The sequence below is a fragment of the Lutjanus erythropterus genome, chromosome 10 (assembly GCF_056507025.1).
Source record: "Lutjanus erythropterus isolate fLutEry1 chromosome 10, fLutEry1.hap2, whole genome shotgun sequence".
In the NCBI taxonomy this organism is placed as follows: domain Eukaryota; kingdom Metazoa; phylum Chordata; class Actinopteri; order Lutjaniformes; family Lutjanidae; genus Lutjanus; species Lutjanus erythropterus.
The window spans coordinates 12,977,054-13,000,830 of record NC_139326.1 but is presented as its reverse complement, the minus strand read 5'-3'; the positions used below and the strand labels follow the sequence as shown (position 1 = coordinate 13,000,830).

Below are 23,777 nucleotides of genomic sequence, written 5' to 3'. Positions count from 1 at the left end.
TTTTAATTCTTAGTCAGCTGGTGAAATTGATGATGACAACGGAAACTTCTCACTGAGCTGTGTTTACACGTGGCTGTTGGAGTCATGACCGCACATGTGTGTGTGAGATGTGACACTGATAACACTGATAGTGTGGCTGCATGATGAAGCCTAATCACCATGTGTTGTTCATTTACTCTCTCCCAGTGCTCAGTTCGCCTGTTGACAGTAGTGTTTACCACTTTCGCTGTCTTATTTATTACGTGTTTGCTTTTTGCTGAACTGTTAGTCCCTTGTTTGTGCCAATTTGTTTCTGGTTTCTAATCTGACAAAAACGTCACAAGAGGGAAGTGAAATATGAGGCGTAACTTTCTAAGAACAGAGAAAGATTTGAAAGGATGAGCAGAGTAGAATCAGCTGCATGCCTTTGGGATTGGAGTCCAGCAGACTGTGACTAAACATTTTCCCATCCTGCTCTTTCCTCCGTTCTCCTCTGCAGCTGGCTCTCTTGTAAAACTCTTATTTAACATCATGGCAGAGGCCTTCACTGTCTCATCGAAGGACTAACGTCTCTGCTCCAGACTGCCTGTCTCTCCCCACCACCCCTTATCTCCACAGCTACAAACAGGCCTTGGACTGCAAGTGTATGCGTACAAAAAGAACAGACACTGTGATTCTGTGAGTGTGCAGTGACATCGGTCCAACCTGACATGCTGACATTTAAAAGCAGTTTCTGCATTGTTTTGATTGGACTGTAGCCACAGTGAGACCAAGGCAAAAAGCTGCCAGTGAGAAGGTTTCAGCTCCATCAGTGTTTATTGTAGCCTGGCTGTTTGGACGTGTATGCTCTCCAGAGCAAAAGAAAGACTCATTTAGGAACATGAGTGCATGTGTCTATTTAGTGTTCGTACCAAGTCCTGGTTATTATCTCAGCTGAGGAAGCAAGGTGATGGCTATAATTCCTCATTGGTTATCTTGCTGTATTGCAGATAGAACACAGCTGATACTGATACTGCGCGATATGACGAGATACTGTATAAATCATGTGATAGAAAAACATCAGCTGCCTCATATTAGGCCAGTGCTCTATTGTTTATTTTCATTGTGTTGCAAATCACACTATTGACAGCAGTATTTTTCGTAATTAGGACAAAGCTTTGCATTCTTGTGCGTGGCACAGAGACGGGCAGGAAATCTGTACGAAGGCAAGACCAACAAATATGAAGGATAGTGAACATGACACAGAATGGAGTTATTCCCAGCAAGAGAAGGACTCACCAGCCAGGAAGAAACGAGGAGCTCGTATCTTCCAGAGGAGCAATTTCTGTCACATTTAGTTGAAATGTGTCTCCTCAGCTTTACCTTTTTATATTTGATTTTGATTAATTGGTACTTCAGATTTATGTTACATGCTTCCTTGAAAATTTGCACAAAGGTTCTGAATAAAGGATAAAAATAATCAGATAGACAGTTATTTATCAGTATGTAAATTAGAAGAAGAAATAGGCATTTCATTGTGGTCATTTTGTATAAACTATCTGTTCATTTAACTTACAGAAAATATGCTTTTTATCATGGATATGAAATAACCTGTGTTGGGATATGAGATTCTGGCCATATTGCTCAGCCCTTATCCATAGTGAGACATTTTACAAGTTGAAAAAATGACAAAAAGGGCATTTGTAATAGTAAACTTAAGTAAAAGTATAATTAATAAACAGGATTTTTGTATAACTTAATGATAATAATAAACTCTCATTTACATAAAAGGTCAAAAAAATTCAGCCTGTAATACTGAGTTGGAGTTACTGATTGGAAATCCTGGCATCTGTGTCTGTGTGTATGTCTGTGTGCATAAAAGCATGCTATGTTAAGTGTGTTTATATGCATGGAGGTGTGAGAGGGACGGGGTATGACACTAAGAAATTTGAGTTGTGTTACATGGAAGGAATGAATGAATAACTGAATAAACTGTAGCAGCTATTATAACAACTATCATTGTTACATTGATCACTGTGGACACAGTGTACTACTCGGATGTAATAATGGCAAACAGATGAAATGATAGTTGAGATAATGTGTTGTTCTTGCTTGTTCCTGCTGGTTTTATAAGTGGTTTTGTTTCCTCAACTGTAGCCCACATTTTCATTAAATTCTGGCCTGTTATTTCCCAATGCAGATTGATTGCCATTGGCCATCACCACTTACAGTCATTGTTTAAATGTCATGAAATTAATGTAGTCCTTATTTGTTGACACTTAAATGCCTCATGTATTGTGTCTTTTAACCCGCGTCTGTAGTCGTATATTAGATTGCAACAGAGTTGCACCAAAACAAATTAAGAAAGCATGTGTTTATCCAGGGCATGTCTGTCTTTGTATTTCACCCATGTGCTGCAGCCTTTAGTCACTCTTAAACATTTCCTCACACCCCATGCCTCTCCCCTCTGTCTTAATGAAAAATAAATGCTGAAGAGGAGAGAGATATCACTTTACCTCTGGCTGCTTTTCTGCATGTTAGCGGGAGAGGAGCAGGCCCTATTGTTGTATGTTTATCTACTTTTGAAAAGCTTGACTAGTGTATGAATTTTACAACCGCTATGCCACTAGAAAAAAGTTTCAAGTTGGGTGACATGACCCTTCTGCTCTGAGATGATAAAGGCCCTTTATCTAACCTGAAGACTTTGCTGAAAAAAAAAAATCCTATGAAATATACCTTACCATTACTGATGTATTTTCCAGTAGGCACCACCGTGATGAAGATACCACAATTTGTCAAGTGTTTCAGTCCATGGATTAGCCAAAAATAGACATGGATTGGCCAAAATAGACATTCCATCTGTTATTAAGTGGAAAAAAAAATGTTTTGCTAATGAATTAAGAGAAAATGTACTACATCACCTCAGTATCTGTAGCTATTCCAGTATCCTAGAACTGTGTCCTGTAAGGAATATTTTATCCATATTATTACACGAGAGCTGCAACAACAATACTTTTCATTACAAATTAATGTTGGATTTTTCAATTAATCATTTTTGCCAATAAAAAGTCCAAAAACAGTGAAAAATGTCCTTCATGTTTTCCTTGAGACAGTGATGATGTCTTCAGATTGCTGGTTTGTTCCCACAAACAGCCCAAAATCCAAATGTATTCAATTTAAAATCATATAAAACAGAGAGAAGCTGATTAAAAATCGAATCGATTATCAGAATTGTTGGCAGTCCACTCTCTGTCTGTCAGCTAATCGTTTCAGCACCATTTTCCGCTGTTGGCTTCGACCTGAGTTTCACTAACAATAGCAGCCAGCAGTAAGGAGGGCAAGGTTCAGAGCTCCTGCAACATTTACAAGGATTGTGTAAGAGAGAAGCGCTGTGGAGAGAAATGAAAAAAATTGGAGTTAAAGAGACTTATAAAGGATTTTCTTTTATTTTCTACCTTGTTTCCCACTACTTAAGAATGAGGCCTCGTTAGAGCAAGTAGAAGACAAAGATTTGTGAGAGAGGGAACAATTCATTGGGGGCAGGGAGACTTATTGAAGAGGGGAGTCTCCTTTTGGCCTCCTCTCAGCTGAGAGACCCAGGGAGAGAGAGATGAAGAGAAAAGGTTTGTGTCTGAATGCAAATTAGAAGTAAGAAAGCAGAGAGACGACCTTTGAGAGAAGTCGACTGAGCAGGTTGCACTTTTTGACAAATTTTATGTGTTAGGTTCATATCAGCTCATATTTCCATACAGCTGCCCAGCAGGGATACAGATGTTGGCCACTGGGGCAGTTTGGGGTTTAGTGCCTTGCTTAAAGGGGCAGTTCACCCCAAAATTAAAAAAATAGTAGTAATAATAGTTTTTTTCTCTCATCTGCACTTGCTGTTTCTCCATCTAGATTTTTTTGTTGTGAGTTGCCAAGTTTTGGAGGTGTCACCTGTACAGATGTGTCACAGATGTTGTGAGCTGTTTCATGTAGGAACTGTTTTCTTTCTAGTAGAAAGCAAGTACTTCTGGTAGATTCTACTGTAGAAACAAAATACGGCCGATATCTCCAAAACTCTGCAATTCACACCAAAACAATCTAGATGGATAAATAGCACAACAGCTAAGAGAAAAAACAGTGTTTTGGATTTGGGCATGAATTGTCCTTCCAAGGATAGAGAGGGGAAGTTGTTTCTTTTACTTTGCCTCGCCTGACCTGTGGTGTTTAAAAGTTTTCTGGTATCCCTGGGTGACAGAAACTTTGATTTTCTCCACAAAATGTCGATAGAGCAAGGTACATTCAAGGAATAATCAATAAAGAACTGTAAATACAACCCCATACACCCTCTTCATGGTACATGCCTCCCCCCAAAATCCAAGAAAATGACCTATAAACAACCATAAATCATAACAAACATAAATAAGGTATAAAACCTTACAAACCCCAAATCCAAAAAATTGGTATGCTGTGTAAAACGTAAATAAAAACATAATAGGATGATTTTCAAATACTTTTTGGCCTAAATTCGATTTAATACAGTACAAGAACAAAATACTAATGTTCAAACTGATTGACTTCATTGTTTTTTGTAAAAATACACTCATTCTGACTTTGATGCCTGCAACACGTTCCACCACAGAAGTTGGGACAGGGGGCATTTTTAACTCTGAGTAACATTACCTTTACTTTGAACAACACTCAATGTTTGGGAACTGAGGTCACTAGTTCTTGAAGTTTTGAATGTAAAATTCTTTCTCATTCTTGCTTCATATATGACCACAGGCAAGCCAGTCTAATACCCAAACTCTTTTACTATGAAGCCACATTGTTGTAACACGTGCTGAAAGTGTCTTGGAATTGTTTTGTTGAAATAAACAGGGACATGGTCTGGGTGGCAGCATATGTTGCCCTCTATGTACCTTTTAACATGAAAATGACAGATGAGATGTGACAGTTGACCAATTCATGGGCACTAACACCCCCATACCATCACAGATGCTGGCTTTTTAACTTTGTGCTGGTAACAAACTGCCTACGCAGTTTTTCACAGAGTGGTGAACCTCGTCCCATCCTTGCTTGTGAATCATTTTATCTATCAAGGACACCCCTTTCATACCCAGTCACGATACTTTACTTGTTACCTTGTTACCAAAGTGGTGGGGTTTTTTTTTATTGAGCAATCCATCACTTTCCCAGTCTTTTGTTGTTCCTGTCCCAACTGTTTTGAAACTTGTTGCTGGCATCAAATTTAGAATAATAATTTGCAAAAAAACAACAAAATGTATAATTTTGAACATAAAATATATTGTATTTGTTCTGTATTCATTTGAACACAAGACAAAAAGTATTTGAAGGTCTTTGCATTTGATTTATATTTGTTTTACACAGTGTCCTAATGTTTTTGGAATTGGGGGTTTGTAAATTAGACCAACGGGTAGGTGGCTTTATTAACCAAATAAAATAAGAGAGGGGAAAAAAAGACACGAACACAACAAAAGGTAAGTTGGTCTGAAACAGAAGTGACAGAAAGTTGATTATATTGGCATGCAGTGTTCCTCCACAGCTGCAGCTGAATTTGATGTTTGCAGCTGCTTTATTTCCCCGTCAGATTCCACTGCTGGCTAACTTAATGGCCTTTTCTTCATATAGCTGAATAGGAATTGGCAAGGAATGCTGATTGCCGTTTCAGAAAAGGAATGATGTGGGTTTGGCTTGGTGCTGGACTTTGTGGCTTTGAGTGTTTGATTGGAATTTGAAGAAGGCAAGTCAATGTGTAGTGCGAATGCAGAAAATTGAAGCTGCAATTTCAGGTTTTGTTTCTTCTTCACTGCCTCTTTTCTCTCCTTCCATCCTTTCCTATTTTTTTTATTCCTCGCCGGTGAGTCGTAACCTTCGTTTTATCTCCCTCTCCTCCACAGTCCGCTGCACTCCTGAGAAGCCCGTTGCTCTCTTCAGGCATTTCTGCTTCTCAGCCCGCTATTCCCCCGACTCCAGCTCTGCTCCCAGGTAACCTGTGGGCATTGCTCAGCACGCTCAGAGCCTCAGGGCAGACAGACTGAGTCAGGCTCTTTTACGCACCAGCTATCATTAGTGGCTCTGTAGGAAAAGGTGAGCGTTTCTTTACAAAGATGAATGGGTCTGTTTATTCAGACCAACTTTGCATGTGGACCTGCAGGGTGCACTGAAATGAATCAGTGGTCTGTGTGTTGGAGCAAGGGGCTGGGAATGTTACAGTTTACCCTGTGTGTGTTGTGTGAACGTGAAAGCTTGTGTCAGTGGTGGAAAAAGTAGATGCACTAATTTTATGTAGTCAGAATGTCTACGTAATATTTTCCCACCCACATTGGTTGATTTTAAAATTTGAATTTTTGTAATTCTTGCATGTACACTGGGTAAGTTTTAAATGGTGAGGAAAAACAATCACTAAATGCCAATTCCACAGTTGGCTCAAACATGCAGCACATTATAATATAAGATGATATTATTTAAAAAAGAACATATTTCAATGCTGATAATCTGTACATGTCTGGGTTGTGTTTAAAAGAATTCTACTGTGTTCTCTTGCTGGTTTGTTACACTGGTGTCACTGTTATTGATGTGTTTGTTGTCTGGTGGATGTGTGCTATAATTGTCTGTAATTGTCTGTAATTGGCGGCTGTGTTTATCCCACTGGTTTCCTGCTCCCTCTGTGGGCCCTTGGGTCAACTTGTGTGATTGGTGCTTCATTTGCTATTAGGATTGGCCTTGAGCCTACTAAACAATTGAGTATTGTTCACATACCTAAAGCTGAACCATTCAAAGGAAATTCAGTCCCCTCTCAGGTTAGGTGTCAGCCTTCTTTTTGAGAACTGACCCACAGTTATTTTGTCTAATACAGAATATCCAAAGTGTTAGGTACCAAAGATTGGCACCAAATGTGTCATCAAATTCAGTTTTGTTGCTCATTATTTGATCAGATATTGCTTAATTTAAGTCATAGTTTAATGTATAATGTTTAATACTTAAGTATGCTGCCCTTATTTTGATTTATTTTGGTGTTTCTGTAGGGTATTTGCAATTAAGTATTGTGTAGAATTTTGAACAAAACAAAAAAGCTGACATGATGTCACTTTTAATATCGCCAAGAACTAAGACTCACCATGATAGGTGTGATGAGATGAATATTCTCTTGAGGAAATAAGACAAGTCAAATGTATATAGTCTAGTAAACGATCCAACAATGATTTTGAACACATATTTATATTTGTCATGTTGCTGAGCAGAATTTTATATTTTAAGTTTATTTTGCATTAATTTCCAACACACACTAAAACATGTTTATACTAAGTTATCAAAAAGTGAAATTCATACTTGTATATCAGGTTGGTTTTTATTTACTGAAAATTAGAAAATAGAATCAAAATTTACATAGAAATACAAAGTTTTGTTTTAATGCTAAGTTCTGATAAACCTGACTTCTCCTAATTAAGGTCTTTGTTCTGGCTCTTCTTCTATCTTCTTTTTTAAAAGCATCATTTGGTTTGTCAGGCAGTCTGGTAAATATGAACATACTGTTCTGACTAAATGTCCCAGTACGTGTTAATGTTACAACCCTCCATTTCTACATGTGGGAATTTCTCCACTTGTAGTTGTCTGGAATTAGCTAATGTTTGCTGATTCAAAATTAAACATTCATTTGCACTTGACTTGTCTACGATGTAACACAGGTTGGAGCCGGTTTGTGACGGTAAATTACAGTAAATGTCTCAGTCATTTGGGGTCAACAGTCAACGGGGGGGCGGGGCAGTTCTAAAGTTTAAGTATTTAATTCTCGTCTCCATCTCTCCCCACAGATCAACGTCCTCCAGCCTGTGAAGAAGCCATGCTTATCTGGTCCTCTCATGGCCGTGCCACTCTGACCAATACTCTCCTCCGGCCCCAGCTGATGTTCTTATTTGCCCTGGCTGTGCTTCTCTGCCCCTTGGGCCGAGTGACAGGTCAGGGGGGGAGTGAGACACAGTACTCTGCCCAGGTGCTCCAGGATCTGCTGGCCCGCCATGGAGACAACGGCACCATCACAGTGCCACAGCTGCGTGCCCTGCTGGCCCACCTCAGCCAGGGTCAGGGTGAAGGTGACGATGAGAGCAGAAACGTAGCAGAAACAACTACAGTCTCACCTCCCAAATCAAACCGCTCCAAGGTGAGAGCAAAAACATTCTCTTATCTTGTGTTAGCACTTTGAGTTCATAGGGTTCTCTGTTGTGGTTGGTATAATAAGTGCAGTCTTTACTTCTGAACCAGCAATTATTTATCAAAATGTTATCTCAGTGCACAAATTATTTCAGCACTGCTACATAGTTCATTGTAGCTGAATGCTGCATTGAGCTATGCTACACTGCTGCTGAATACAAAGAGCGCACAGAAACAGCTTCATGAGTTAACCCAGAGTTGAAGTTCATAGGTTCCTCCTATTGTCTTTCTTGTGCAAGTGCTCCTGACATTGAACTTAAATAGTTGCAGATGTGGTCCCATCATGAGTTTGAGGTCTTTATAACTAGTCGATGTTCACATTTTGGCCTGGTCTGAATTATATCTCATCAAGTTTGGGTATGATCCTACTTTATTTATCTTGGGTCTTGGGTATGTTTCATTATGTCTCATACTTCAGTGGATTAAATTAGACTCATAGTGTCATAATCATTGCAGGAGTAAAATTTGTCTTTTTGACCACAGCTGCACATTAATTGGTGATTCGTCATGTTGCTTCCAGTGCCAGTGTTTTCTCTCCATTTGTTTGAGCCCTGTTTGTCAGATTTGGGTTGGTGCTCAATTTGTCCTTTTCGTATTGTTTCCAAAATGCTGACCTCTCTAGAGTGACCTCTAGAGTAGGTTGCATAACGCAAGCAGGATCTGTACTTCTCTGTTGATGCGTATGAGGTCGTATGAGTCTTGCATTCATCATATTCCCAAAGTAACTGTTGACCTTCTGTCGTGGACTTGATATAGACCGTGACAGAGAGCAATGATGGGAAACTTATTTACAAAAGAAATGGGTGTGGCAAGTACTGGCTCCCTCAGGCATTAACAATGAAGGGTGGTTCACATAGTAACAGTCATATAAAAAAAATACTTCTTAAGGATGTTTCAAATAATTAAAATTATGGGTGTGCGTGTTCTGTTGTCAGTTGAGTGTTGGGTATAAAACTGTATGAGCTTAAAAGGGTGTCATGTTGTTTTAACAATGAAAAACCAAATGGATTCAAACCAAAGAAAGCAAGCGTGAGTGCCAAGTACCAATCAGGCTCCACAACAGGTGAAGACAGTCCCTCAATTGGGATGGTCCTGCTGAAAAGTCAGGCTGGACCTGAAAGCCAGAAGTATTCTGCTGGTATAGTTTTGCTCGTATAGTTTTTACCATGGTTATGACCAAATGCCAACTGTGCCAATGCTTGATGTTCACACAGGAACTTTCTCCTGTATTTACTTATTTGCTCCCACGCCAGGCAAAAGTGACAGAGTGAACACACTCGTGTAGTTTGCATTTCAGCTAACTTGAATTTATCTCTGTAAACTTGAAGCACCTTCCTTTTGGGTTAGTTTATTTTGAAAACACCCTAAATCTTTAAATATTTAAAGATTATTGATCCGTTCTTTATTGTGCTACATGTTGTCTGCACAGTCAGCAGAAGAATCATGTAGGAGTCGTCCTGTGGTCTCGATGTTGTATCTCCTTAGTCTCGATGTGTATTCACATTTTTATGTGGTACTTTTTTTGTGTGTGAGGCGTAAATCCAGCTGTAGTCCTGTCTGGAAGAAGCAGGAGCCACCGGTGCCACATAGCTGAAATGTTTAGCATATTTCCCATGCTTAGTGTCGAGGATGATTGACTCACTTGCTGATCTGCTTTTGAAGAGATCCACCCAGACTGATGGTGGCAAAGTTATAAATACTTCTGAGAAATTGAATAGAACAAGAGGTTCGGGGTCACAGATAGTGCAGTTGTTAGACGCACAGTGTTTTGCGCTCCTGTCTTTACCTGTTTGAATAGGATAATAGAATCAGGGCTGTCTTGTACAGATGTGTGACTCAGAGAACAAAAGTAAAACCGCCACCCTTGGCCAATAACGTCAATAACTGTCACTATTCTCACTACTATACGATGCACAAACCTGTGTTGAGTAATGTGTTCAGTCACGTGTCACCTGAATGTTGTTAAACACCTTTCACTATTCACCATCACTGACACGTTGCATTCAAATACTCTCGGCTGCCACAATGAAAAGAATGATTTGTTGTTTGTGCCGAGAAGACTTTCATTGAATTGAATATCAAATCTATTTCCTGCTGTAATGGACTCAAAATGATTCATACGCTTTAATTATGTAGTGAGTCATGATCAAAAGCCCCACTTGTGTTTGATTCAGCTTCACTTTTTGTCCTCTCGGATTGAATTCCAGCTGGCTTCTGTGTCCCAATATAGAAATGAAATATTTACCATGGATACAGTCTGACTTTCAGTGTGACTTCTGAAGTTTGATACCTCAGTTATATATATATCATAAGATGACATTACCGTACATCTTCTATCAACCTTTTAGTGACCTTCAGGCATGTCCTTTATCTGTTTGCGCAGTTATACATTGTTTGTTAACTTTTAAATGCCCTTGAACAGTTTTGTTTAAATATCTCCAGCAATCTTATGGCAAACGTACCTACTCCTTTCATATCATTCCCTAATTGTGGAGTAAGTAAAAATGAAAAATGTTTTTTAAATTTCTCTCTTTATTGGGAATTGGAATTGAAATGACCAATATCTTGCCTTTGCTTTAAGAATAAATGTGTAGTGTCATTTTATCAGAAGACTGAGTGCCTTAGTTTTTTCCAATGTTTGTCTGCATAGCTCAAGCAAGACTTCCTAGATTTCATCTTTTTGTACTACCTGCCATAATAAGAAGAGCACCTGTCAGACAGGCCATCAGAGTCATGCAGCACTTCCTTCTCCCATTATGAACTGTACACATATCTTAATCAGTGTATTGAGGCACCCGAAGCAGACAACATACTGTATTTTTATCTCATGTCTGGTTTAGGGCAGTAACTAATGATTCTTTTCATTATTGAATTATCTAATTTTGCGGGGTGTTTTTTCATTTCCAGTGCTTGCCTCCAGACACGCTGGCTGTTTACAGCATCAGCGAGCAGTCGCGGCTGGATGGGCAGGGCTTACAGGAGCTGTGTCCCACCATGCTGCAGCAGTTGGATGCTGGCACGTGCAAGGCGCAAAATGAGGAGCAGAGCAGTGACACCTCCACCAGGCCCTCAGAGGCTGAAGGTGAGCGCTATTACTGTTATAATATAACATGCTGTAATATACAGTAAGATGTCAGCTATTTGTGTGAACACTAACATCAGGTTACATTCTGTAGGAAATTTAAAGGATAAGTCTGGTGATATTAGAATTGTAGTGATTATTTGAGTAGCCAAACTTCATACAGGTTATTACCCTGTGCCACTGAGCTCTGAAAGCTGTCAAAAGACACATTAATGAGCCACACCATTGCATTGGGTGAAATGTTTCTGTACAGTGAACTTGCCACTGTAGTAGCCACGTATACAATAATGTACCTAATCTGCAGCTAAAAATATCCTCCAACAAATGAGTAATGTTAGCTGAAGTTATAATGCTTAGCTGTTATTGAGCCTTTTTAAAAATGATATATATGTAATATATTAATGACCATTCACATCTTCAGTAGGAACCAATATACTTGGGACTGAGACACAGACAGGGTGGTGAAGTATTGAGGGGACATAATATTGTTTTGCTCTCTTGTCGACGGAAATTGTCTTATTTACATTATCAGTGCATAAACTATATGCATTAATTTTCCAATCAAAGAAAACATTTTACTCATGATGATAAAGTCAGTAAATTCAAGAACACGAGAGGGAAAAAAATCTTGTTCTGTAAATGTTAGACAGCTTGGAAAACTAGGATTGTTATTGCAAGAGAGAGGGAGAAGAGATGTTCATACCAGGAGTAGAATCTCCAGGGGGTCCTTGCACAGAAATCTACATGTGGGATGAAGTTCAGGGAGGCGGCAGGTGTCTCTCTTAGCGACAGTTGTAATGACACATGACCAGTATATCCATATTATACCAATCAGAGAGCTCTGCCTCTGATCATTGACTGATCAGAAACATCCAATCCTATCAGAGATAGCTTAGTGTGGGGGGCGGCTGTGAGGTTTAAAAGATGATGGCTGAATCCAGACCTTCATATTTTATATTTGTGTTGTACTTTCTGCAATCAGAAAATTAAAGCATTTTAACTAAAAAAAAAAAAAAAGTATGTCAGTGTTCAGTTCCTACAAACCTAAAAGTGGCTGAACCGAACACTTTTCATGGCATTTGTTGACAATAACAAAGTATAGAATATTGCCAGCCTTATCCTTTAACTGTACCTATATTGTATTTATTGTTTGTTAGGTGAATATTCAGTGCTGTGCACCTCTTTGATTTATTTTTTTAAAATTGTGATGGCATTGTATTTTTGTCATTCAAACTTTGCTGTTGGTTGTTTGACTTTATCATTTTATAGCTTTTTTTATCTGTCAGTGGTATATTTAACTATTTTGCTCCGTCTAGCGTGAGTATGTCATCAATCTCTGTCAATGACTAACTCCACTTCAAGTTTTTTCCACATTTTTTACAACCCTATTTTCTGTTTAATATTGCCAATAATGCAGTGAGATCTCAAACACATTTCTTCATAAGATCTGAGTTCCAAATGTGTATTTTGTTGCCTAGAGATGGTGATATCACAATGTCCCCAACGGAGATGAAAGCCAAAATAAGCATACACAGTTAGCCAAGGCTCGGATCGCATTTCTCAGCTTGGCTTAAAAACCCACACATACTTTAGACTCCACAGTCCTACCTCAGTCAGCACATCCGGGATGTAGCAGAGATCTCATCCAGGTAAAGACAGTCAGATCGGAACACATCAAAGCTGCACCTTGCTCTTCTTTCCTTGGCTGCTGACCCACTGTAACTCCATACAGACTGCAGACTGTACACACCCAGTCGGACGTCCTTGAGAGCACTGGAAGCCATTTTGGCATCTGCAGCCAATCTCAAGTTCTGGGAAATGTGTGGAGCACAGCGAAGGCTGTTGATTAAAAAGCTCTCAAGTTCTTCTTGAATGGAAGCTAAATGGGCTTTGGAGTATGTGGCCTGTATAAAAAGCTAGCTAATGAAAGAGTTGGAAAATATGGTCAACTTATGTGATGTTCTGCCGTCAAGGCCGCAGCTGAGCTGATGTCCGAAAGCAGCAATGTTTCAGGAATGTTCATAGTACTTCATTAGCTCTCACTAAAAGAAAAATCACAACTTTCATTATGAATGTGATGAGTGTTGTGGTGGCATCATTGGGTACAAATTCTTTCAAAACTAATCACATTGTGGTATAGCCTTGCTGAGCCAGCTCACAATTTTTTATTCTTACTTTTAACCCAGTTTAACTCACCCTTGGCAAACAGAGGAGAAATGTTTCTAGTAGCCTAGAGCTCTGGCTCCATCTCTCCCTCTCCACTGACAAATTTGTTTTCCCTTATCATCCACTCATGTGCCCTCAGCTCGCCTCACACTTGCCCCCTGTAGGCAGCTTATTTTGGCTTGAGAGCTATTTTTCTTTGCTAAGGCTGCGGAGATCTGCCAGCAGCAGGGAAGCAGACGGCATGAAAATTCATCTGTACCACAGATCTCACCGACTTATATATCACGATCTCTTTTGCACTTTTTTTTTCAGAGAACAGATAACTCACATTGAAGCAGATATACTATCAAAACTCATCCCCAGTCCTGCAAGAGCCAACCTATCCCTCTTGTAGCCATCAATACAGATTTAGAAGTATCTTTTAAGTCATCAAGGGCACAAATAGTAGCTAAGATGGGCTTTGACTGCTTGCACAATTAGTCTACATTATTTACTTTTCCCTACAGATTGGCTGCTTTGCAGTGGCCCTCACAACTGCTTTGCGTTTACCCTTTTTTGGTTTGCTTTCTTTGAAGAGTTCTGTTCAGAAGTGTAGACATTTAGTCTGGTGTGCCCCAGTGTTCATTCCTGGGTCCTGTTTCTTTTCTCTTTTCTCGATAAAGACAATTAAGCAAAAATAAAAAACAGTCTAGATCTGTAGTTGTAATCCTAATGGGAGGTCTGCCTTTGCATTCTTTTTTGGCCCTCTTCGTCTCGTTTTTTGTTGCCTTTCAAAAGGTTGAAAAGTTTTAACACCACGGAACAGACCACAAACGTGTCTGCATTTACCCTCTCTTTTCTTTAAAATTCACAGGTGCTCCAGGCTCAAACAAAAATGGCTTAAAAACCTTCAACTAATTTTCACTAACCTGATTTCTTTCCCACAGGTGTCACAGGTGTCACAGAGAAGCAATAATTAGAGAAATGTACACATCATTTATGTAGCAGAAAATTTTATTTTTCCTATTTCCTGTCAAGTTATTAATCTTTTAACCACTTGGCACTTTTATAAACCACCGGAGCTTATTTATATGACTTCAATTATTGTGTAATATCAACTACTAACATCCAAAATACTTTGTCAGTCACATGTTGATTTGTTGAATTGAAATGTCATTTTATTTGCTTTCAATTCAATACAGCAGATACATTTAAAGTGTGACATCAAAGCTTGATTTCTGACATGATTTTAGGTATTTGCATTTAGCGTTGCATTTATTTGATATCATGATTGTATTGAAAAAAAAAGTTGTTTGTTTGATGATGCATAGCTCAAGCAGCTTTCCACCTTCCTCTTCCATCCAACCTTCCTGTCACTCAAACCACCAGTTTGGGGCTTTGCTTTCCTGAGCGTGACAGTGATCAATGCCTTCGCCCTCACTGGAGTCTTCATTGTGCCTCTCATGAAGTCGCGCTACATGAAGTATGTGCTCACCTTTTTCATCGCTCTTGCTGTTGGCACGCTGTACTCCACTGCCATCCTGCAGCTGCTGCCAGAGGTTTGCCATCCATCCATACATCTTTCAGCTTACACCTTTTATCTGTACATCTTTTATTTTTACATTCTTTTTTTTTGTTTTGTTTTGTTATGTTTTTCAAACACACAAACACATTATAAGTTTCACTGTAGTGCCACATGGCTGTTCACAGGACTGGTGCACCTTTGGCCAAACACTCCTTTGTCTCTCCTGTGGTCATATGGGTTTCCTCTCCTTCCTGCCTTTGTTTTCTCTCGCTGGATTTCTGAAGCTCTAATAAGCACTCTGGAAGGTTTTTTGGTTTTCCTCTGCCCGCACGGCATCCCTGATCATCTGTAGGGGGAGGTGCTTATACTTGTGCACTGTATGTTTGTATCTGTGTCTGCAACTTCCCTTGCATTGAGATCTAGGCCAGCTATGAGGTTTTTCTTGGAGGGATAGTTCAGAACAACAAAACGGACTTGAAAACAGTGGCTATGTTCCCATGCACACTAATTTTCCACTACTAGTCAGAGTATGATGATATTCTGAATTCGATACAGGTCATGTAAACAGCATCTTCCACTTCAATATTCTGAATTCTGATTGAAGCATTGGAAGGAGAATCACACCTACTTTTAAAACATTTTGAAAAACTATGGTATTAGCAGGTTTTTAGATATATGCAAATATCACAACACCAACCTTTTCAAGAATGTGGGCTAAGGCAGTGGTTCTCAGCATGGGGGTCAGGACCCCTAAGGGGTTTGAGAGATAACAAAACAACATGTTGTTGCAAGCAGTGCTGAATGTGAGGCGGGAAGCAGCTCTCAGTGATATCAGCCCCTCAAAGACATTCAACAAGAGGAGTCAGATAGTACAAAATACACTGAAGAAGGCTGAGAACCATAGTTTAACAAATGAAAGAGGGAGGCTGTGTTCACATGGTCAAACAGTTCCACCACTCGTAAAAAACTTTGAATCCTGTTTGGATTCAAAGAAGCATCCATAACATTTACATGCATGGCTGCATGTAAGCAGGAACTTCAGTGGAATATTTATTATCATTAGCCTTGTAAACCGTGTCATTAGTAGAAATATTTTCAGAATAAGGGCAAAAAGCTGAATATTTTGTACATGTAAATGTAGTCGGTTTTTCACTCCCTCTATTTATTGGCTTTGGGAATCATAAATTTCAGTCTGTGTAAAACAATCCTGGTGAAATGGGACACAGCACCCTTTAAGCGTCCTTCAAATTGAAATGTGACCCCTTGTTAGCAGTGCTCCTTCTGCTATTCTTGGGCTATTTAAAGTTCATTTGCCCCCTTTTGTGTCTGCAGTGATGGCTACTGTGTATCCTGAGGCTAGGACAGCAGTGCAGATGCACCTGAGTGGACTAGGACAGTGTGTGTGTGTGTGTGTGCGCTTGTGTGTGTGTGCACAAGGTTTCAGTAAACTATAATTTTACCTCAATCACCTTCCTTCTCTGTCAAAAGAAATTCATTGGGTTCAAGGATGCTTCAAAGGACAACACATTATTCTCTTCCAATGAAAGGTGGTGTCAACTCTGTTGATCTGTTTCCAATAATGAGCCTGTTGTCCCTGGAAGGACTTGCTGGTGTCTCTGAAATCTTTTTTCTCAGGTTGATTTCATTCACTTCTTCCTTTCTTTTCAGGGAGTTAACTGGTTGGTGTTCTAATTTTTTTATTCCCTACCGTGGTGATTAATCCGATAAAATCATTCTCGACTAACTGCCTCTCTTTCTTTTTTTTTCTCACCTTCCCCCCTCCTTTCCTCTGCCTCCTCTCTGTTGATCAGTGTGGGGTTATGGGATCCTGTGTGTGACACTGATCTCTCTGTGCTCACTGATCGGGGCCAGTGTGGTGCCCTTCATGAAGAAAACCTTTTACAAGCGACTGCTGCTCTACTTCATAGCCCTGGCCATTGGCACGCTCTACTCCAACGCCCTGTTTCAGCTCATCCCAGAGGTAGTGTCGATGCTGCTGTGACTCACGTAACTGCAGCTCCTTAACAGAGCCTCAGTGCACCGTTGCTATGCAGTGTCAGGAAAGGGCATTGAGTATTGATTTTACATTGGATATCCCGCTGTAATGTTGGATTGTCTTGTCCCAATTCTTATATTCTGTTGTATGCTGTCATCTCTTATCTTGCCTAATGTGACATAAAATCACAATAAGTAGGATGAGCAATTGTTGTGCATTATATTAAGCTATAGAGAAATTTCCTCTGATTTACAGTTGTCTTGCTCAGCTGAAATCAGCAACAAACAAAATTTCCACCAGAATTAAGGACATTAATGTTTATTGTAAGAAGGAAGGTTCACAATTTGAAATGGAAAATACATAGTAATACTTGTCTCTGGAAATTGTTTTTATATTTGGGAGTGATTAAAAAGCATTGATAAGTCACTTACCTCACGTCAAATCAAGTAAGTTCAGTTCCTGAACTGATCATCACTTTTAAACTTTGTTAGCAGCTTTAGATTGGTTTCTAAATGTTGTGAACCTGCAGGCGTTGTTTTCAGTGAACCCGCAGAATACCAGTCAAAAAAAAGAAAGCACTAACCACATTTTAGGTCATTAGAAGAAAGCAAGTTAATGCGGTAATGTAGTCACGCTAAAACCTGTGTTTGCATGAACTGCTTCCTCCTATAACAAAGCTGGTTTGTTTTAACCGTATTGTTAATATATAATGCTGCAGACTAATAGTACTTTGTGTCTGAAGTCTTTATGTACCTTTAACGGTTGGAAACCTGATTAAAAGTAAATATGGCTGTAGTGCAAATTCTACAGAAGAAATCATGCACCTCATTATCCATTCAGATTTCTCATTTACATGACATTTAATAAGTCGGCTTACTAAAAGAAGCAGCATGTCAACACAGTGACAGAAGCTCAAAGTAAAACTAACTAAATACAAGAAAATTTCCCATTACGTGTTTAAATGCTGTCTAGACGTTGCACACACCCATCCTGGCCAGGTTTACTGCTGTTGTGTCATTCATTGCATCAATCCACTTAGGATAATAGTAAGAAAAACACATTTATGTGCCTCAGAGCTGAAGTGGTTTGATATATGGGAGGTTTGTGTCTGCAGAAGGTGAGCCGATTACATATATAATTCAACCTGTCTGTCAGATTAGAGCCTACTTTGATATATCTTTGCAATGTCTTAAAAGAATGTCAGCTCCAGTTGATGTTAATGTCCATGTATTCATTTAAGGACGGACAAAAGTAAAACCATCCAGCGACATTCAGCAGGGTAAAATTTTCCACAGAGATAAAAGCAGCTGACCCTGACAGCGAATATAAACATGGGGAAATGTTTTTTCACTCAGACTGAAGCTTTGCTCTCGTCTTCAGACAGCCGACTGCGCAGCCTACTGAACCTACTTACAGTTCAAAACAGGCAATTCACCAAACACTGAATGTTCAAAACCTGCAAAATCATGATCCTTACATGTGTCAGTAGTTTTTAAAAAAAACATGCAATGAGTGATGTCAGCCAGTAATGATGTGATAACTGCTACTATTAATATTCATCTCAAGCTAACACTGTCTTCTTTCATGCATGGCAGGCCTTTGGTTTTGACCCCATGGTGGATTTCTATGTGTCCAAGTCTGCCGTGGTGTTCGGAGGCTTTTACCTCTTCTTCTTCACTGAAAAAGTCCTCAGAGTGCTTCTCAAACAGAAAAATGGGGTGAGTACACAGCAAGAATTATGTGAAATTCACTTTATATTGTTTTATTGTTAGATTCAGGTGGCGGGTGAAATTCCAATGACAGCAACAAGTATATCTATAAGATAAATACGTAGCAGCAACATGTGTTGTCTTTACAAATGTTCCATTTCTTTTTATGTGATAGTTGTCAAAGTGGGAGGCAGCTCAAGTAGCCACAAAAGTCTCAAAAATTGCCATAATATAATATAAGAGGGCAACAGTCTTGACAAAATGAGCCTAAATTGTGACAGAATCAGTTGTTTTTGAGCTGGTAAGGTTCAACATCTTGTATCCGAGGTCGATGCACAAAGACACAACATATGATGAGGACTCCAGAGCAAATGAGAAACCAGTGTGGTCTTTTGACTTCTCTGTCATCATTTTTCCTGTAATCAAGCAGAGTTTGGATAAAATCACTTCCCCAGCCCACAAGTCCAACAAACAGGCAGACAGACAGGCAGGTAATATAATCGGATCTTGAAAACACTGTCAAAGCAACGTCGTTCATCAGGCAACTAAACGTTCTCCAATTATTTGCTCTGAGCACCATCATGACGCACAATTAAACTGTTCCCACTTAATTTATCAGTGAGCAGGTTTAACCAGTTGGACGGGAGGGTTGGGCCAGAGACACTGGTGAAGTTCACAGTACTGCCCTCAGAAATTTACATAGCGTTGCGATACACGCCCTGGTACAAAACCAACTTTCACCTGCACGCAATGTAGTAGACTGAAACATGTGACGCGTGTTCTTTAGAGCGGAGTTCATCATCACCTTAGATTAGATTAGCTGTTCAAACATTTAACACCAAAAAATTTGTTAAGATATTCAGCTTTGATAAATCGTTCAATCGGGTTTTATACCCTTCACCCATGGCCTGTGTCGTCACCAACAGATCACAACATTTATTCAGTCAAGAAACGAGCACTGAACACTCATTCAATTTTAATTTTAATAATTGATTAATTGTTTAAGTAGTTTATCAGGTAAAATTACTGAACATTATCTGCTACCAGCTTCTTAGACATCATTGTAATTTGAATGTTTTTTGTATTTTGGACTGTTGGTTGCAAGACCTGTCACTTTTATTACACTTTACATGATTAATTAATTGATTAGAAAATTAGAGATTTGTAGATAATGGACACAATAATTACCTGCAACTGTAACTGTAATCCACCTAATCACTTAACAGTAGTAGGCCATAGACAAGGTTTACTGGCTACATCCATGTTTTTTTCTATGTTTTGTTTGGGTGTTTGTTTACTTTGTGATTTTTAATATTTAGCCTGTCTTGTCCAGTTATTGGTGAGATTGGATACACTCTAGTTAATGGCATTTCTTTCACTGCTAGACTTACTTTCTTCTTGAATCCCGAATCCCTCGTACACGTGCAGTATTGTATTCACGATTGTGATGTGATCTGGTTAGGGGCGTGTGCTTGTGTTGACTCTAAGCTGTTCAAGTGTGGCTTGCCCTTGGCTCTTGGCCACTTGGCAATTGTATATTTCCTGCCTATTTGCTGAAGTGCAGTAGCAGCATTTCTGGAGGCTATTGTTTTTCAGCAGCTCAAATACAGACCCGTAAGTCAGTTTGGTAAAGACACAACACTGTTAAAAATTGCAGATTTTACTCTAAATTTTATTCTAAAACCAACTTCACTGTCATGATAAGCTGCAGGTGTTCATGCAGCTTTGCAGTGTTGCTGACTTTTAAAAAGCAGCAGGAAATGTAGGCAGGTGATTGTGGGACAGTTGCTCCACCGTGTGGTTACTGTGTGTTGAGCCATATGGTCCAGCCAGCCTAATTAAGAACCGACACATCGAACTGCCGATCCAATTACAGATGCTCTTTGACCTAAACTGGCACTTGTGATGCTGCTCTCAGGTTTTCATTTCACTGTAACAAAGGAGGCAAAAAGCCAATTAATAGCTCTAAAATCTGTCAGCGTCAATTAATTTTTAAAAAGTTGGAGGAGAAATGTCATTTTGCTCACTGGCATGTCAGTGTAGCGTCTCTGGTGTCCTTGAGCAAAACAATTTGTTATAATTGCAGGAGTGCTTTACTCCAACTGAACTTAACCTGTGACTGGATGGGAACTACAGAGTTGCTGTCCTTGCAAACTTAAATGAAATGTCACACAGAATCTCCTGGGTTTTTGTTTTTGCTTGAAGAGGTCAGCTGCAGAGTAAATGCTGCCTGAGAGGCTCTGTTCCGGGCAATATAATCCCTGAGGGAAAAAAAATTGCGTCCAGGCATATCATTTCACCTCGACTCTGTAGTCCTGATTGAATCATTTTTGTGACTTTGGTTAGATTTGCACACGTGGTCTTAAACTTTGACAGTGTTAATTCTGAAGTATTGTGAGTAGTGGTTGCATTTGCATTAAAACATATCTGTGTTGCTTTTTAAGCTATTGTGTAGCCCTTGTGACATTAACAAAAATGACTAAACAACTATGAATTAATGTCACATTCCCAAGAGGAAACAGCGGTACAGGACGCTCAAAAAGCAGCACAAGACATCTTGAGGATGGTACAAGGAAACACTGCCTCTAGATTGATTTTAAGTCAACTTGAGCCTCTCTGTTCTTATTATTTTACCAAAGTTCAAAGTTATTTCGTCTGACAGGAAACAAATTAATTATATTTGTTTTCTTTCTAACAGAGTCACGGTCACAGTCATTATCCCGGTGCAGATCGTTACTCGACGCCTGTCGGGGATGTGGAGGAAGGGGAGAAGGAGAAGCTGCAGCAGAACGGAGAGGCCAGCAGTCTGGCTCTGGGAAAGGTGGACGCAGGAGAGGGCGAGCTCATGCTCAGTCCTGCACAGACACCGCAGGTAAGAGTTGGGCTGAGGATGGAGGAGAATAACGGCTTGATTCATTTAGTTCATTGTTTTCATGATTGTTTTACAAAACTGTATTCTCTTCCTAGTAATTAGATTGTCAATGTAATGTCATGTCCCTCACACTGTTCCTCCCAGGACTCCCAGAGCCCAGACAGTGGGGGTCGGTCCGGCAGCAGTGGCGGCGGGTGCTACTGGCTAAAGGGGACTTCCTACTCTGACATCGGCACACTGGCCTGGATGATCACACTGAGCGACGGCCTGCACAACTTTATTGACGGCTTGGCCATCGGCGCCTCCTTCACCGCCTCCGTCTTTCAGGGCATCAGCACCTCTGTGGCCATCCTGTGTGAGGAGTTTCCTCACGAGCTGGGTGAGTCTGAGCTGGATTTCAGGGAGCAGATATTTCCTACAAGTCTCACCTGAAGTCAGTCTTGTTATTCATTCCAGCAGTTTTCATTGTTTGTTTTTATTATGAGAAATCTTTGATAGATTTTCTTCACTATATGTCGTTCTCCCCCTTTTTCTGTTATCAGGAGACTTTGTGATCCTGCTGAACGCTGGCATGAGCATACAGCAGGCTCTGTTCTTTAACTTCCTGTCAGCTTGTTGCTGTTACCTGGGAATGGGCTTTGGCATCCTGGCCGGCAACAGCTTCTCCCCCAACTGGATCTTTGCCCTGGCAGGGGGGATGTTCCTCTACATCGCTCTGGCAGACATGGTCAGTGTTTGGAGAAAATGAGATGAGGTCAATACACATGCGTGTGTTGTAAGGGTTCTTATAGGTTTGTCCCTAAAATAATAGCTCATCCGGAGATTTAATAATGATAAGACTAAATTGTAAAAATTAAAATACAAAACTCTTTTTTGAAATGCAACAATTACAATAAATACTAGTTTAAAAATGTATTTTTCTTTGTTTTATGGTCTCAGTTTCCAGAGATGAATGAGGTGAGTCGTGAGGAAGAGGATGCAGGCGGCAGCAGCTTCCTCCGCACCTTTGCCATCCAGAACGCCGGCCTGCTGACGGGCTTCTCCATCATGCTCCTTCTCACCACCTACTCTGGACAGATACAGCTGGGCTAGCAGCGGACTCCTCCGGACCAACACCAGCTCTGACCAGTGCGAAATGAAACTGAGACGTCAGCTAGTTTGTGCTGGTGTGATCAGACCCTAAGAGGGGAGAACATTTTTTTATTTTCTTTTTTCCTTTATCTTCCTGACCATCGTCAGTTTGGAGGACCCTAGAGTTTGGGGAGTTTTGGCTGTTGTGCGGCAGGTACGCACTTTAAAAATATTCAAGTAGCCATTTGTGTGCAGTTCCCAGATGCAGTAGATCCCGGGCAGAGGGCGTGGCAGCCTTCTTTACATGTTTTGTTAACCTTTTCCCAACAGCTGCTCCCTCTCAAGGTCTAGAAATATCAACTTAAGGAGCACTCTACCTATAGAGACCGGTTAAAGAACTGACGTGCAATACTGTCCCACACAACTTTTTTCTGTTTCCCAGACTACTGAACAGCCTTTTGGCTCTTACTCTTTATCTTTTCTCCTCACATCCTTCCCTCAGTGGATGTCATTGAGCCTCAATTGTTGAGATTTAGTAGATGCAGAGTATTTCTATCACTAATCCTCTATGCCCGCAACTCCTCCTTCCTCAGGAGGTGGAAAAGCACAATCAGGTAACAGCAGCTGTATTATTAACATCCTCAAGTCTTTGTCCTTCCAGACTTTAACGCCCTTCCCCTCTTTTCATTACATACCAAAAACAAATCGGACCTGAACTGAACTGGAATTTTAATCAACATCAAACTGACTTCCAGCTGGACTTTGGTGTGTGTGTGTTGATGTTATATTTTTTTATACGTGATAAACATGAAAACTGATCAGACTTTTAAAGACCAAATATGGGCCGACCATTGAGAACGGTTGAAGGGCTACACAGTGGCATTTGGAAGGGGAACACTTTTTTTCTCCTCTGTATGGACTCTTGTCTACATCCTCAGCATGAAGTTAGAAACATCTAATGAAGCCTGGGTCAGATGTGTCAAGTCCAGAGTTTGATATTCGTGGCTTTATTCAGCTCAGACGCAGCAACGCTCGACGTCCACAGCAGCATTTCTCCACACAGTTAACCATCTGTGCCCTTCGTCAATTTAGCATTGAACAGTTTTTTTTAAAATGCATTGTATTCTTGAACTCAAAGTGCAAATCTCTGGTCTTCGCACATCCCATAGACTATTTTTCCCAGAATTCTCTATTCTTTTACTTCA

The 23,777-nt window shown here is 40.0% G+C and overlaps 1 protein-coding gene across 1 annotated transcript; it reads left to right on the top strand.

The window, feature by feature from the left end:
• Nucleotides 1–7,775: 7,775 nt before the first annotated feature.
• Nucleotides 7,776–23,350, top strand: slc39a14 (solute carrier family 39 member 14). Its single transcript, XM_084728241.1, has 8 exons — nt 7,776–8,122; nt 11,080–11,254; nt 16,736–16,905; nt 18,516–18,638; nt 21,328–21,501; nt 21,646–21,880; nt 22,044–22,228; nt 22,441–23,350. The coding sequence occupies exons 1-8, from the start codon at nt 7,805–7,807 to the stop codon at nt 22,591–22,593; spliced, it is 1,533 nt and encodes a 510-aa protein (XP_084584367.1). The 5' UTR covers nt 7,776–7,804; the 3' UTR covers nt 22,594–23,350.
• Nucleotides 23,351–23,777: the final 427 nt, after the last annotated feature.

What these genes read in the sequence shown, in the direction of transcription:
- slc39a14 (XM_084728241.1), top strand. Translation starts at nt 7,805, where the DNA reads ATGCTTATCTGGTCCTCTCATGGCCGTGCCACTCTGACCAATACTCTC. An exon ending in CAGGCCCTCAGAGGCTGAAG is followed by an intron (nt 11,255 to 16,735) that starts GTGAGCGCTATT and finishes TCTGTTGATCAG; the next exon opens with TGTGGGGTTATGGGATCCTG. An exon ending in GTCCTGCACAGACACCGCAG is followed by an intron (nt 21,502 to 21,645) that starts GTAAGAGTTGGG and finishes TGTTCCTCCCAG; the next exon opens with GACTCCCAGAGCCCAGACAG.